Source organism: Populus nigra, chromosome 1 (assembly GCF_951802175.1).
Source record: "Populus nigra chromosome 1, ddPopNigr1.1, whole genome shotgun sequence".
NCBI lineage: Eukaryota > Viridiplantae > Streptophyta > Magnoliopsida > Malpighiales > Salicaceae > Populus > Populus nigra.
Genome location: NC_084852.1, coordinates 5,104,191 through 5,121,086, shown reverse-complemented (window position 1 = coordinate 5,121,086; position 16,896 = coordinate 5,104,191). Strand labels below are relative to the sequence as shown.

At 31.5% G+C, this 16,896-nt stretch overlaps 2 protein-coding genes across 2 annotated transcripts; one reads left to right on the top strand and one right to left on the bottom strand.

The window, feature by feature from the left end:
- The first annotated feature begins 1,001 nt into the window (after positions 1–1,001).
- Positions 1,002–3,760, top strand: LOC133688451 (F-box protein At3g62230-like). The gene is made up of 3 exons (XM_062107938.1): positions 1,002–1,919; positions 3,023–3,196; positions 3,312–3,760. The coding sequence occupies exons 1-3, from the start codon at positions 1,002–1,004 to the stop codon at positions 3,609–3,611; spliced, it is 1,392 nt and encodes a 463-aa protein (XP_061963922.1). The 3' UTR covers positions 3,612–3,760.
- A 2,908-nt stretch (positions 3,761–6,668) lies between these two features.
- LOC133691120 (septum-promoting GTP-binding protein 1-like) lies at positions 6,669–9,571 on the bottom strand. The gene is made up of 6 exons (XM_062111464.1): positions 9,075–9,571; positions 8,835–8,955; positions 8,604–8,700; positions 8,473–8,512; positions 7,868–7,951; positions 6,669–7,139 (listed from the first exon to the last, which is right to left on the bottom strand). Exons 1-6 carry the CDS (start codon positions 9,405–9,407, stop codon positions 6,975–6,977), a joined length of 840 nt encoding a protein of 279 aa, XP_061967448.1. The 5' UTR covers positions 9,408–9,571; the 3' UTR covers positions 6,669–6,974.
- Positions 9,572–16,896: the final 7,325 nt, after the last annotated feature.

Genomic DNA, 16,896 nt, shown 5'->3' with positions numbered 1-16,896 from the left:
TTTAAACGATGATTAAGCACAACTGCGCCTAATCAACTCCGAAGTAATAAAGAACCAGAAACATCATTTAATGAACTGTTACATTGAAGTGCTGTGTAAAATCATTTGCCTTTACGAACTTCGATATGCAATAATCTTCCCTCTTCTATTCCCTCTTCCAAATGCAATAATGGTCTTAGTTCTGGTATAGAATTAGTTTCTTAACCAAAGAAAGTTTTGTCAACTGAAATTATGCTCTCTAATCAAACTCAATTCAGAATTCCGAATGTATAGTTATTCTTCTGAAGAAATTGACGAGCACGTAATTTAAGTCTTCTCAACATGGAGGCGAGTACAAATAGTATAAGTGCAGCCAAACATTAGCCATTACAACACCGGTGAGGCAAGAAAAAGATTAACATGCCGATGAAGCAACAAATAATTTTTATTTTCTTGTAGTAATAAAAAATATTTACAGCAAGGTGATGATAAGTTTGGTATATAACCATGTTTAACTCATAAATGTTCTTCGGTCTTTTTCTACACCAGTTTTGGCTTACCAACTCGTGCCGACAAGGCGCCGATGAGACTTTCTTTTCTTATTTGGTAATATATTGAATTTTTTGTTTAGTGATTTTTGAGTGTTACCAATTATGAATCAAAATTGAATCACTCAAAAATAAAGGTCCAATAGTTTTTTGTTCTTTGAGAATCACATCCATAATATTTACTAGTTCCTTTTCTTTCTTGATGCAACAAAGGAGCTCGTTGTTCTTGGTTGAATGTTCTTCTCATTTTCCCAGTCCTATATTTTGCAATCCCATCTTCCTTGCTTAATTTTCCAGTGAAGGGCTGTTTTCCCTGCCCGTGTTTCAATTTTCTGAACAGAAAGACACAACCTTTCACAGGAAACAAACGTTCACAGGAAACAAACGGTCACTGTGCAAAATAACTGCATTTCTTCGCTATAAAAAACCTCTGCAACTGTCTCTTCAGATTCTCAGACAAACCCCTTCATAATCATGGACAGAAACACAGACTTGTTCTCAAACCTGCCAAGTTCTCTGCTCATAATCATTGCAAGTTTCCTGTCATTCAAAGAAGCTGCTAGAACATGCATCTTGTCCAAACAATGGCTTAACATTTGGCGCGAAGTGGAGAACGTTGATTTCGACGAAAACAACTTTGTTAAACTTGATGAATCTGAGGAGAATCAAAAAGTTCAAAGAGAAGTTTTCATCAACTTTGCACGGCAGTTTATTGCAAACCATTCACAACAGGTTATCAAAACACTTGGATTCAGATGTTCAAAGCCAGGGAATTTTCTTGTCGATATGCAAAACATTGTCATGTTTGCGACCTCGCATAACGCGACAGGATTAAGACTAGATTTCTCTGATCCTACATGGAGAGAAGACGCAATTATGAATCATGAAGCAGTATCTGAATTGCCTTCACATGTTTATGAACATGGCCAGGCTCTTGAATCCTTGAAGTTGTTTTCGTGCAGGTTTGATGCATCTAAGTTCACTAACTTTAGTGCAATAAAGAGCCTTTCTCTGGGGTGGATTAACATAAATATTGGATCTATTTTGGTTATATTGGAGAGTTGTCCATTGCTAGAGACTTTGCATCTGAAAAAGTGTTGGAACTTGGAATATTTTGAGGTATCCAAGCCAGGTTTGAGGCTACAAAACTTGGTTCTTGACAAATGTGATATTAGGCATGAATGGTTAGCAATTGAAGGACCAAGATTTCAATTCTTCAAGTACTCAGGAAAAGTGGGTCAATTTCTCTTGGAGAACCAACGTGACATGGTAGAGGCTGAACTTGATTTTGGGATGCAGACTGAATTTGAAGAAGTTGGTGCCTTCCTTTATGATCTCTTACAAGAGCTTTTTGCTGCTCGAATTCTGACTGTTTGCAGTGTCTTCTTACAGGTATAGATCCTTTCAATTTTTTTTTTTCATAATGTCTTAATTAAAACCATTTTCCTAGTGAATTTTATGGTGCCTCTCACATTTAGACAGATTTTGTCAGTTTTATGTAAGAATTCCCAGTTCTTGCAAATATTTTGTCTTAAAATTGCCTTACTTTTTTGTAGACTTGATTTAATAAGATTAATTTGTGAAATAAAAAAACAGATAGAACTTGTATATCTGATTTAATCTTATCCTATACGATCTGCTGCTTCATTTATATGTTGTGATCAAATTTTAAAGTTATTAGGGATGAGTAATGCAGTCGCCAAGAATCATAAGAGGTGACAAAATATGCTGTTGCCTAAACTCTTTGGTGACGATGTTTTCACTCTAAGAATTTAAGGATTGTTTGGTATCGTTTCTTTTTTCTATTTTCCAATTCTAAAAACTAAATATAAACATAAAAAATCAAGAGTTCATCATCAAAAATTTTACAAACCAAACGAGGTATAATTTGTCAATATCATATTTCAAACCCCCATCTCTTTTTTTTTTCTTTTTATTTCTCTTAGTATATATTACAATTTTGGAAAAAAAATCAAAAGTTTTCAAAGGCACCGATCCCATTTATCATAAATTTTTAGTTTCATACATGGATCATCTTCTCTTTCAATTTCTCTCTTAGTCTTACAATTTTGATTTATGTTTTGTACTGAAAAGGGGGCAAAAATTATATTTATGATTTGATTTTGTAAACCCTCAATTTAATCCTTAACAGTACATCACTTCAATATCATTTGAGTTACAAAACTTTTGATTTTATGCAATGTCATCCTTTCATCCATATATTATTAGTGAGGAAGTTAAAAGATTTCGTTCATAAATGTAAATTAAATGTTTTTATCCAGGGCATTAAAACAAGTCCTAATTTTCCCTAGAAGACAATTTCTTCAACCTTAAATCATTATAGATTCTGACCTAATTGACTAGTTTGTATAAAAGGAGAAGTGGGAAAATCTTGTTTTCACAGTAATTTCTTTTTTTGAGTAAATTAAAGCTTAATATTGTCGCCTATTTGGGGCTAACATACATCATTTTCTTTTGTTGGTTGTCACTCACAGATTATTCCAAGCGGAGACGAACCATTGGGTTTGCAAGCTCCACTTGATGTCCGCAAGCTGATCTTGAAAACAGCACTGCACAGTAATGAATATTGTGGTATCAAGTTCATGCTAAGGAGCTGTCCTCGTTTAGAGACGCTTACCATAGACATTGGCCCTGCAAGAATTTTCCCAGTAAGTACTCTTGCAGAAATCCGGCCAACATTTTCTGCCGCGCAGCAATGTTTTTTTTCTGAGTAGCTTGAACTTGAAGGATTAACGTTTGTTCTTTAAACTATGCTTGTTTCAGGATTATGAACCTCCCTATCCATTTGACCCTGAGGAACTTTGGTCAAGGAACTTTCAAGTTGAATTTTGCGTCATTGAGACTCTTAGGGTGGTGAATGTGAAGGGATTTAAGGGCACGAGGAATGAATTATATGTGCTGAGATACTTGCTCCACTTCGGCCGTGCAATGGAGGAACTTAATCTTTATGCCTCCAATGAAGGTGGCGATAATGGCGAGAATAGGGAGTTCTACATGGGAAGAGCACAGATAGTCTTGGGATTCTACAAGGCATCTCGGAATGTAAGCATATTAGTCTTATAAACCAGTCTTTCCAACCATTTTATTTTGGTATCAGCTTTGAAATAATACCAGCAACTTGGTGATGATTCACTAAACTTTGTGCTGAAGATGATGGAAGCTTGTGTTTTCATCTCTACTTTTATACATTATGGATTCTTTTGAATAATTATGCATTGATGGTTTCGTATGTATTACTGAAGAAGGTTCTTGAGTATGGATTTTTACATAGAAAACTCGTAATTATTAAGAAAAAAGTTTTAATTATAGCTGATCGATCTCGATTATGTTAGATAACCTTGTTGATACGTAACTTTTTTTTAAATCTTGTTTTTATCCATCCAGTTCATAATTTTTAAAAATAATGCTTAGGTCTCTTGAACCCCCCTTTTTTTTTTCCTTCTTAATGTTAACAAACGAAAGGCTTTGTTGGCATATTAGGAAAGATTATTTTTGGTTTGGTTCGGTTTTTATTTTTAAAAAACAACCAAACTGGAAAAAAAAAAACCCAAACCGAACCGGAACCGGTCCAAACCGACCGGTTGCAGTTCGGTTTTTGATGTCCAAAACCAAAAAACATGAATTCAGAAACGTCTAAACTTGGAATAAATGTGAATTAAAAAACTCGTAATTATTAAAAAAAAGTTTTAATTATAGCTGATCGATCTCGATTATGTTAGATAACCTTGTTGATACGTCTAAACTTCTTTTTAAGCCTTGTTTTTATCCATCCAGTTCATAAATTTTAAAAATAATGCTCATGTCTCTTAAACCTTTTTTTTCTTCTTCTTCTTAATGTTAACAAACGAAAGGCTTTGTTGGTCATATCAGGGGTGATTATTTTCGGTTTGATTCAATTTTTATCTTTAAAAAACAACCAAACTGGAGAAAAAAAGAACCCAAATCGAACCGGAACTGGTCCAAACCAACCGATTTAGGTTCAGTTTTTGAGGTCCAAAACCAAAAAAACCTAGGTTTTTTTTTCTCTGTGACTAAAATGTGTCTCAATTCAGCATCAAATTTACTCCCACAAAACCTCATTAACAACATAAAAGGAAAGAAAGGAAAGGAAAGGAAGTCATGTTAATTGTTATCTTCTCTGAAAAAACATGATCGCCAACATCAAATGTTGGATACATGGACAGAGAAGGAATGAATCTTGGCTCTGCTACAAAAGAACAAAATGCAAGGGAAACAACAACAACATCAAACACAGTCTTCGCATCATCAGCAGTGATTAGACATTGTCCGTGTCTCTAAACTTTTTAAGGGAGCGGGCGGGGGCAACGATTGTGGCACTGTGGATAAAAGGGTTAATGGGAGGGGAGGGGGTGACTTAGTGAAATTGAAAGTGAAAGAAATGAAAAATGGTCTGTGCTAGGGTTAATCGTTAATGCCTAATGGCTAATGGGATAGAGGAGCCGGCCCGAGGCTTGGTTTATTTTTTTTTCATTTCTAAACCGAACTGGTTTGGTTCGGGTTGGCTAGTTCAGACACATCAAAACGGAACCAAAATGGATATTTTTCTAAATATTTTAACCGGTTTAATCAGTGTTTTTTACCGGTTCGGTTTTTTCGGTTAAATTGGTTTTTCAGTTTTTTTGCTCACTCCAAGTGCTAGGTTTAATCGTTAATGCCTAATGGCTAATGAAAGGGAGGAGGCGGCCCGCGGCTTGGTTTATTATTTTTTTTATTTTTAAACCAAACCGGTTCAGTCCAGATCAATTTTCCAATTAATTTTTTTCAGTTTTTTCAATTAAATTGGTTTTTTAATTTTACTGCTCAATCCTAGAGGGGTCTTTTTCGTGGCGATGGTGGAATCTCTGTTGTTTACTTAAAGTGAAGGAATATGAATACGGGCAGGAAAAAAGATGCCGTGTGGTGGACTCAATAGATTATGATGAACAATCTGGTCCACTCATATTTTAATTTCATGTGGCAGGAAAAAAACAAGAAGAAAACTGATCATGTGAATATTTCTGTCCTGAAATTTTAAATATTTTTATGCAAGAATTGAGAAACCGATTTCCTGTGCATGAACATGGTTAGCTGACTAGTTTAGAAAATGGGAGGGAGAGAGACAGAATATTGCAATGATTTCCTTCCAGAAAGGATGTTGCTTGACAATTATTTTACATTAATGCAGTGTAAGTGGTTTTTTCGGTAGTCCAATTAACTATTCAAACACACTAAATGATGCTGCAGTGATACTCACACAATGCTAACTATTCATTGGAATAACATTTCATGTTTTTATGAATTTATTAGATTTTATGACTCAAAAGAATTTAGTAAATTATTATCCAATTAGCCAGGGTTGATTCTTTTTATATTTTAGATTTTTTTAATTAAATTTTTTTTTTAATTAAATTTTTTTTATTTGCTTTTCATGAGTTAACTCGAGCTGATTTAGTATGTTATTATCTTAATATTTTTTTTAAAATATTATCTAACATATTGCTATAACGATATTTTAAAAAGATATTCAATATATATTATATTTGTTTTAAAACAATACATTAGCAATGTTTTGATATTTTTTATGTTAAAAAGAATTAATTTAACACATAATACAACATGGGTCAATGATCTAATTATGACTAAGACACTGCTATTAAACTTGTCCATCCTGAAACCCAATCAACTCAGGACATAGCTTGAGTGGGGTTTTACAAAAAATAAAAAAAATAATCTGGTATAATCCGGTAAAAAAATTAAATTGACCCATAACTTCATTACATTAATTAAATTCATTCGACTTTTTCTTTTTTTTAAATCCAGGTCGTGCTTAATAAATATGTACTAAGTTGTTGTACTTTATCTCATTAGAACGAATATAAAGCTATTCTTAAGATGATATTTTCCCCTGAAACAAAGAATTTTTGTAGGGCATTGGGGTAGGTATGGGGGAGGGGCTGACCATTGATGGTTATAGTTTAAAGTGGAATTGGAATAAATGTGGATTCTCCTGTCTCTTTGATTCTCCATACCTAGATATGGGCTTGATTCCCTCTGTTGAAAAAACGTGAATTCAGATCTGAAAAATGGCATGCAGCAGCATGACAGTGTGTTTAGAATTCCTGAGGAAATTACCAGCTTGGATTATTTTAGTTTAAGCAGCACTGATTCCTTCTCTAACATGGAGGAGGAATATATGAGAAAAAATACATTATTTTTACACTATGTTACCATACACAAGGTAACAGCAGCTATCTCCAGTCCAGTGTAGAGTTAGAAGAAAAAACAGAGAGAACAAGGAGAACCATACAATATAAAAAAAAGGTCTGCAGAATCCATCTGCTGAGCTGCTTGAATTTGTATCTCTTGTTTACATCTTTTTCCCTCTTTCGGCTATGTACAGGAGGATCAGGGCCAAAGCGACCACCTCTAGAAGTCAATTATGGGTTCTCCAACTGTCAAGTTTCTCTCTACTGTCCATGGCAGGTTAAAGAGTTTAGCCATGATGAATTTGAAGATCTTGTTCACATTTATGTTATGTTTAGAACTTGAAAAGAAAAGGGTTGCCTTCATTGCCTTTGCATATGCCCTTGCCTGTAATAATACATCACAGTAGAGAATTCAATTTGACAGGCCTAAAGCACATTTAACCACAGTTCTTTCCAATCTTAATTAACATTCATCAATCAATGGGGAAACATGTGGCCCCTTGTGCTTCTTTTTCAACACGGAAATACAAAGAAATGTCAGTTTCTTCAATCTCTCCAGAATTTCTTTTTACCAAAACTTGACTAATTCGGACTCAAAAGTTCTTCACCTTTATCTTATCGTGTATTTGTGTTTTTTAAAATGTTTTTTTATTTGAAAATTTATTAAAATAATATTTTTTTATTTTAACACTAATAAATTAAATCGATCGAAAAATACACACAAAAAAAAATAATTTGAAGCTAAAAACAATTTAAAATTTTGTAAAAACATGGTCCTGCCACGAAGACAAACACCGCGTCGTCATCCCCACACCATTCTTCAAATTCACAGTCTAATCAATGGGGTGTCTCGTTCATGAAAATTAAGCTGCAGACATGATACTTGAATTTAAAGTTTTTGGCAGCATAATCATGAAAATTAAGTACTACTTCTTGGAGGAGGACTTTTCTAATAAATAACCTTCAAGCTTCAAAAGTAAAAGAAATACCCCAGAAATTGAATTTTATGGTGCACGGAAACCTGTGAAATTCTAATTTTTTCAGGTGTGATCCACACGAGCTCCATGAATTTGACCAAACCAATCAAATAGTTGAGGATTACAAGTAAATTACCTGAGTCACTATTGTCCACTGCAAATTTGGTGGGAGTTGGACAAAATCATCAAATTTGGTCCCTATTAGTATAGGAATTGCTGTCTGCAAACAGAGCACAGAAAACTTTGAGATACAAAAAGCATTCACATTAAAACAGTTTGGTCTCTTATTAACACCAGGGCTCCACTCTAAAAAGAAGTCTCACTGTACGATCTAGTGATGCAGACCCCATTAAATAAAAGCAAAAAAGCATACACAAACTGTTAAGAAGATCATGAACAATGAAACATTGCATTGAAAACATCATTAATTTTGTGGCTCCACTCTTTAATTGGTTTTGGTAAAGTCATAGTTTGTTTCACACATCCCTTGAACTAACAGTAGCTTTATGGTTCAGTGATTCAATTGACATCAATGCTCCTTTTCTGGGCTCATGCACAAACTTAATTAACATCAGTATACATGATGATTAACTAATCAAGGTTAATCAAGGTCACATTACTGAAGAATCACTCATCCCTTCAATGTCAATTATTGGTTTATGATGAGGCATTTGATGACTATCATTTCAGAAAGGTTAACAGAATCAATTGTTGGTCAAGAAAGGAGCTTTAAATCGGTACCTGATTCCATTTTCTTGCCTGATTGTACCATTCAACCACACTGCAAGGCCATGAAAAATCAAATCATATGCTTAGAAAAGTCTAGCAATGCCTAGAGTTTTTGCATTAAAGAAAAGGGATTAGTTCCTAACTTGTTAAGAGTACACCGGCTAGTAAGATCAAACATGAACAGTATTGCTACTGCATCTTTACATGCAATTGGAACATGATCAAGTGAACTGCTATCACCTACATCCAAAAAAACAAAAAAAAAAGAAAAAGAAAGAGAGAAGCTAATTAATTAACAAAATTCCATTCTTAAGCCTTAAATTATCAAAAAAACAAAACAAAACAAAAAACTCAGTTAAACAGTTATAAAATACCTGCTACATCCCATATACTAAATGAAATTCTTGCACCTTGAACAAATAATGTTTTGTCCATCAAACTCAATCCTGTCATCTCTAAGCATTTCTTCTCCTGCTCATCTCCCACATACTTTATCTTCATTCAAAAAAAAAAAAGGGAATGATAAAAGAAATCAATCCCAGCGCCAGTCATGCTAACCCATGACTCAATATAAAAAAAGAAAAAAAGATAAAGAAAAGGTCATATAAGCTTACCACAAAGCTTGTTTTACCAATTTGGCAATCACCCAACAAACTAATCTTCAAAGAGACTAAATCCGAATCCTTGCTAAACCCACGACAACTTGCAGCCTCCAATGACGTCTCTACACCGGCTTCGATGGCCTCCGGTGGTGGAGAGCACGATCTGTAAGTTAGCCTCCGGTACCTTGCAGGCTTGCCTATAGAGCAAGCAAGAATCTTGTCCCAGATGAAATGAAAAAACTGCTTAAACACAGTTACACGTTCAAGAATGCTCCACTTGATGCTATTCCCATGAGCAATCTTTACACAAAGTTGTGTCATCTTTTCATGAACGATCTTGGACATGAAAATACAACTTTACTTCAGGTTTTTTCATAGTACTTATTTCTGTTAATGTTGTACAGTATGTTTTCTTTTTTTTTGGTATGTCTGGTTCTTTCTTTTTTTATTTAACTAACCTCAGCTAAAAGAAGAAGGTGTCGTCTCTGTATCATACATGGGATAGACAGTTGACCGGTATTTGGTGTATGCCCAAACAGTCCAAGATGCCGCCTTCTTGGGTTTTACGCATGGGCATTTGGGGTCAACATTGAGGTCTTGACTCTTCAAGTGTGAAGGGTGTTTTGGTCATTTAGCGAAAAGGGTATTTTGGAGATAAAACAAAGTTCAAAGGGATAGAATTTCGTCTGCGTAGACCTATCACAGGCAGCTTGTGATGGACAAGAAATCTAGATTTAAGAATGTGATGCTTGTAATTATAATTTAGAGGTTTTACGGGGTATAATGGCGGTATTGGGAAATAGTCACAGCATAAACAATGGTAGGAAAAAGTAAAAAAAATATATATATTTTTTTACTCTTGAAAATTAAAATAGAAAGCAATAATGATGGTGGAAATTATATATAATCCTAAATTGTTCTTTGTAGGGTTTTTTTTCTCTTCCAAAACGGGGTCTTGAATTGTGAGACCAGCACACTCTCTATTTTAATGAAAATGCTACGTGAATAGAATCTCAACTTTTTTTTAAAAAAAAAAATCATTTTTCTAAAAATGTTTAATTTCAATGTTTCAAATCTTGGCTATTTTTCATTTCAAAAAGATAGGCATTAATCATAGAGAATTACTTGAAAACAACTAGATTTCGTAATACATACGTGTTTTTGTTTTATTTTTTGTGTTGTTGTTCTATCAATAAAGTTATTTGTTCTTTTATTTTTATTTCTTATAATTAGGCTGAGGTTTAGGTTACAATTTGTGTAGCTGAAGCTTTGCTCTCTTTATTCTAATTTTTTTCTTTATATTTTATATATATTCTTGATTTTAACAAAAAAAAACAAATATATTTAAATAATTCTAGCTTATTTCTTGTACACAGAAATTAAAAGCCAATTAATGATGAACTAATTAACAAAAACAAACAATTAGAATATTCACTTTCTCAGCACTATAACAAAGTATAGATTCAACAATACATCCATCATTACATATCTGGTTTTCTGAGAGATGGACTGTACTTGAGCATAAGATAGGGCAAAAAAAACTCAAGCCACGATCCATGTCTAATGAATAAAAAGTCGAAAGAGTTCAAGAAAGCTGAGACATGGCATGATCGATGGCATAAACCCTAGCAAAATGTTTCCCTTTCATTGGTGGATCTAGATCACGGGGCTTTACGCCTTTTGGAATAAAGCAAAAGTTTCTTATGCCACAAGGCTCAGTTCTTCACCAAAAAAAAAAAAGAAAAAAAAAAAAACCTTTTCTCCTTCACCAAAGCAAAAGTTGCTCATACCATCATGCACAATGATTCGCAAAAACCCCTTTCTCCATCACCAAAACCATGAGGATATGGTTAAAAAACGAAAAAAAACTTCTTGTAATTTAGTTGGGTTGGTGGTAGTGGCCCTGAGTCTTCCTCTTTAATCAACCTTGCATTATAAAAAAGCTTTCTCTTTGGCGAGATGTGCACTCCATGGATCGTCAAGAAAACTTGACTAAGTTCCAATGGCACCCTCACAAGAATTGCTGTGTATAAATTTCACTTTTTTTCACCTAGTTGATATGAACAACATGATGATAACCCACAGAAAATCATTCATATCTCCTGCTTGTCGCAGAGCTGATTAAGAATTACAGGAATAAAATACGTAATGAAGTTATCATGTTCACCCAATCCAAGTATCCTTGCAAGGGTGGAATGCAACATGTAACAAGATCTAAACAAAAACTACCTAATAACATTTATAATAAAGTATTTATATATATTTTTGAAAAAACTGAAGTTTTAACTTCACGAATATGGAACCTTACCCTGTTAAATATTTTATCATGCCTGGGTTAATTTTTCAACCAAAAAAGTAATATTTTTTTTTAAAATAAAACACAAAGTAAAAATAATAATTATTTACACATTTTTTTTGAAAAAAAACAAAGTTATATTTTTAGACAACAAAATTCAACTTCACGATAACAAAATCCTTTTAAAGATTATACTATCTAAATGTTGATTCTTTGATAAAAAGAAACCAAGCTTAATTTGTTTAATATTTTGAAATTAATTTCATATTTTTTATGGAGAAATTAAAATAGCCTAGCATACCCTATATATGATATTGTTAAATAATATTTATATAGTCTTATTTTTTAAAAATAGAAAAGTAATTTTTGTTTAACTTATATATATCTTATTTGTATTTAGGTTAAAACCAAGTACTTATAATAGACAAATCATTCAGAATTTTAGTTTTCTTTTTGTGTTTCATCTTAATTATTTTAAGAGGTATAACAACAAAAACATTAATGAATATACATATCACCACCTAAAAACAACTATCATTAGCCTAAAAACAAATACACAATTAAAGCACAACAATTCAAAATCTAGATAGCTCGTTTTCTAAAAACAATTTCCTTTTTCATCAACTTAACCACCCATTCTCACTTCTAAACCCTCATTGCTCAATCTGCTACCAAACCAATTACATTGTATAAAAAGATATTTAAGCATACAAATACAAGAGACAAAATCTTAAATTGAAGATTTGATATAAAGGGAAATTAAATCTTGGTGGGATGTAACTCATGTTGAGCAACAATGAAGAAGGGATGTTCTTGTTCTTGGTGGGATGTAACTCATGTTGAGGTAGAGGAGTGATGATTAAGATGATTTTAGGGGGGGGGGGGGAATCATGGTTGTTATGCTAGTTTAGTATTGCTGAGAATCAGGAAAATGAAAGTAGGTTGCGATCGGGTTGTGTAGGGACTGTTAGGGCATCTATCTATGGCATAAGTTGTGGGTGTTACTGTTACTAATCAGTAGTGATGAGGCACAATTTTAAAATGGAGTTTTTATTTGTGATAATCCTGAAAATCTCTTCATTTCCTTATTTAATCACAAAAAAATATTATCATTAAGTTCACACATCTCTACTATTTCTTTTTTTCTTTTTTTTTGTAAGTTTATCAAATTCACCAATAATAGAATATTTTACAATCTTCTGCAAATGCTATTCCATCATATAATATTTTTTTAATTTATATAATGTTATTAAATAATATTAAATACTATTTTTTGGAATAAAATATAATTAAAAATAAAAAATTAAACTTATTTTTTCTAGATCGGACCTAGTCTAATACATTTATGTTCGAACCGGACCTGGTCCAATCATGAACAATAAAGACTATTCATAGTACATGTAGAGCAAAATTCACTCTGTACTTCTCGCTACAGTAGCTAAGAAGTAGTTTGGAGTAGCTTTTCCTTCACCTGCGTTTTCAACAAAAATTTAACTAGGATACACAAACAATAAGCAATTATTTATATATTACCAAACATATATAGAAACAATCATGGAAATAAACATACACAGAAACAAGCTTAAATTGCTATCTCATTGCATTAAAAATTAAACAATAGATGTATCTTTTTCATTTAAGATACGTGGATTCTTTCCATATGTTGTGAAGAAAATATTTACGTGAATACAATAGTCTGGTTATAAATAATATGTTTAAAACATAAATAAAAAGACTTAATTAATTAGTCTTGATGAAAAAAAAGAATATATATTCTCATGACTCAGCCATAAGATATGAATATATACATGACAACCGGGCTAGTTGTTAATTTTTTTTTTAGTTTAACATTGGTGTTTGGGTCAGCTTGCGTGTACTTCGACTAATCTCATGGGCTCTGAAGTTAACAACTATGTAAGCTTCCAGTGACTATCATATAAGCAATCACAGAGGTCGAATTTGAAACCATAAAAAGAGTAAATTTCTTGGTCTCAAACTTTTATCACTGAGCCTAAATAATTTGCTGATTGTTATTTTTATTTGCATGGGCGGTGAGGATGTATTAATAAGTTTAATTAACCTTCCTTGAACTCATGTTAATAAGTTTTATATATATATATATATATATATATATATATATATATATATATATATATATATATTGGTGGTGCACTTGTGGTTGAGGATACCTCGTAGAGGTCCACGGTGGACACCAAGACAAAAACCACCCAACTACCTTACATGTACCATGTTGTTTGCTACGTAGGCCATATATAGGTGGTGGTGTTTAGGATATAAAAATTAAACACCAAACTTCAACTATTGTAGTTTGTTCAACTATTAAAGAATGTAGTTTGTTCTTATAAAGCTACATGATGTGCAATAATGTCAATTCTCTTGAGTCCTATGCATGTTTTTTAAACAAATTTCTTAACCAAATCACACTAAAAGAGTGATTAGATGTGTAATACTAATTGCAGTTTAAAATATTCTTCATTTGAAAATATATTAAAATAATATTTTTATTTTTAAAAAATTATTTTTAACATCATTATATTAAAACGATATAAAAACAAAAAAAAATTTAAACAAGAAAATTTTTAATTTTTAAAAATATAATTTCAATCACATTCTCAAACAATACCAGAATATCATTGGATATGGTTTCTTAATTCCTTTTTGAATGAATATGTTTTGAGTTTTTGTTGCCAAACTTAGCCACCGTTTGAGAATATGGTACAATTAAATCACGTTTTATAAAAATTTAATTTTTTTGTTAAAAGTTATTTTTTTTTATATTTTGGATAGTTTTGATGCACTAATTTTAAAAATAATTTAAAAAATAATTATTTTAATACATTTTAGTATAAAAAACTTTTTAAAAAACAACCGAAACTATATTTTTAAAAGAGTTTAACCCTGTAGGTGTTGCCACACCGAATTCAATCATGGCGGGCACAAGAAATGCGATTGAGTGATGGATCTCTTAAGGTTACTAAGAAGAGTTTGCTTCATGTCAAAATCAATTTGTTGAAATTAGTGTGCCTTTTCTTGGCTTTTCTCTTGGACAATTCTTGCGTTCATCTATCAACCTCCTAACCTTGAAGAAATCCCATCACCATGCCGAATATTCGTGCTACAATTGGATATATAGCTTTTTATTCTCTCTGTTTAAGCGTTTTATCTTATTTTTTATTATTTGATTTCTCAATAAAATCTTTAATTCACATGCACACACCAAGCTTCGTGAAAACCTTATACTTATTTTAGTTTTTTTATTCGTAGTTTTGAAATCCGGCCCGGCCCGGTAGATCGACCTGGAGCTGGAACCAAGTGTGACCCGACAGGTTGACACGGCGACTCGGTCAAAAACCTGATTGTAACCTGTTGATTTTTTTTTTACTAAAACGACGTCGTTTTGATTTTTTTAAAAAAAATTAACCTGAGCAACCCGGTGACCCGGTCAAAACCCGAAACCTGGGCCTTGAACCGGACCGGGTCTAAAAACTATGCTTTTATTGCTTTTTTAACCCACAAAGCTTCATCAAAACTCTATATTTTCTTATTTTTTATTGATCTTTTATATTTTATTTTCTTAGTCGAATGTGGACTCCGTTAAATTAAATGCACTCAACATTCAAATAGATAAAAGAAATGTGTACATTTAAATAGAAAAAAAAATCAAATGTGTATAGACACTTGAGAAATAAAGTGAAATGTTTATGCAATTTAACAGCCATGTCAGCATGATGACATGATGACATTTCAATTTAACAGCCATGTCAACATGTAATTAATAGAATCTAATAAAAATAGTTGCATAGAAATAATTTGAAAATTCACACATTCAAATAGTGAAAATAAAAGTTAGAATACTTGAATAAAAAAATAAAAATGTTTAAATACGAAATTTGTAATGATCTCTTCAAAATACTTGTACAGTTGTACTCTTTTATTTTTTTATTTGAGTAATTATACTTGTGAAATCTGATCAATTTAGTCCCTGTCAGGTGGCCTAGATTAATTTTTTAAAAAATCTCAAAATATCGTAAAAAATAAGATCAAAAATAAAAAATACTCAACCATTAAATTCTTGAGAAATTGTTTATTTGAATAAGTAAAATCATATTCTTGTACAGGTTAAGGGCATTTTTAGAATAAAAAATTAATTATATTAAATTTTAGAATAAAATAATATTAATCTGAATCCATTTAATGAAAAGTTAACTACCACTTTAACATTTCAATAACAAAACTAATAAAACTACTTGATTTATCAAATTTTATAAATATAAGTATTTAAAGAGAAACAATTCAGTATAAATACTCAAATAAAAACAAATGAGAGAATGCAATTACTCAAATGTCATTATCCCTAAAAAAAATAAAAAATAATATTAACTTGAATCCATGTAACGAAAAATTAACAACCACATTAATATTTCGATAAATATAAATATTTAAATAAAAAAATAGTACAATCACTCAAATAAAAATAAATGAAAGAATGCAATTGCTGCAAATGTCATCATCCATATTGATCAAATCTATGGCTGTGTAGCACCGCCCCTTTTGTCCACAAAGAAAGAATCCCCATCGCTAGAGGACATTGTATTACCCTCTTTAAAACGTTACTCTTTTACCTGTGTCACTTATCCACTGTTTGAAAACGCGGTTTATATCGTGTTTTTTATTTTATTTTATTTTTTTATTAAAAATTATTTTTTACTTTTTAAATTATTTTGATATACGATCTTAAAACTAATTTTTAAAAAAATATTATTTTGATATATTTATAAATGAAAAGCACTTACACCGCAACCACTATCACAATCCCAAACAAGTAATAAGTTGTGTAGAACTTTTTTTTTTAAAGTGTGGTATAAATTGTTAGATGATTATATAAATTTTATCTTGGGATCTCATCTAATAATTTAAGTTATTGATTTGAATTGATTTTTTAATATGGTATCAAGGCATTGTTGATTAAATGGTCACGATTTCAAATCTCACCACTCTTATTCTATTTGATAAAAAACAAATAAGCACAAGGTAATGTGTGTTTGTGCAAGTTTCAAGTCCAAAAAAATTATATAAATCATATATTTAAATCTCACCTAATAATTTAAGTTATTAAATTAAATTAATTTTTTTCTAACAAAAATTAAGTCTTGAATTATTTTGAAAATATGATATGGGATAAAAAAGCAAACAATTATTGCTGGTACATCAATGTGATAAAAATTACGTTTGAAATTATTTTTAATTTAAAAATATATTAAAATAATATATTTTTTATTTTTTAAAATTTATTTTTAACATCACTATATTAATATAACCTAAAATTACTAAAAAATAATTTAAAATAAAAAATAAAAAAAATAACAATTAAACCGCATCAGAAAACAGACATTGACTAAGGCAAAGCTTTTTCCCAGTATCTTTCTAGATTTGTTGGAGCATGAAAGTGACCGTACAGGCAGTATCCATTTGGCTTGGGAACAATCTCAATCAACTGATGAATGGGTCTAGACAGTA

Bases quoted from the DNA above. Each gene is read 5' to 3' on its own strand.
- LOC133688451 (XM_062107938.1), top strand. From the start codon at position 1,002: ATGGACAGAAACACAGACTTGTTCTCAAACCTGCCAAGTTCTCTGCTC. The intron at 1,920-3,022 runs GTATAGATCCTT...TGTCACTCACAG, and splicing joins TTTGCAGTGTCTTCTTACAG to ATTATTCCAAGCGGAGACGA. The intron at 3,197-3,311 runs GTAAGTACTCTT...TGCTTGTTTCAG, and splicing joins GCCCTGCAAGAATTTTCCCA to GATTATGAACCTCCCTATCC.
- LOC133691120 (XM_062111464.1), bottom strand. From the start codon at position 9,407: ATGTCCAAGATCGTTCATGAAAAGATGACACAACTTTGTGTAAAGATT. The intron at 8,956-9,074 runs GTAAGCTTATAT...TTTTGAATGAAG, and splicing joins TTGGTAAAACAAGCTTTGTG to ATAAAGTATGTGGGAGATGA. The intron at 8,513-8,603 runs GTTAGGAACTAA...ATGGCCTTGCAG, and splicing joins AGCCGGTGTACTCTTAACAA to TGTGGTTGAATGGTACAATC.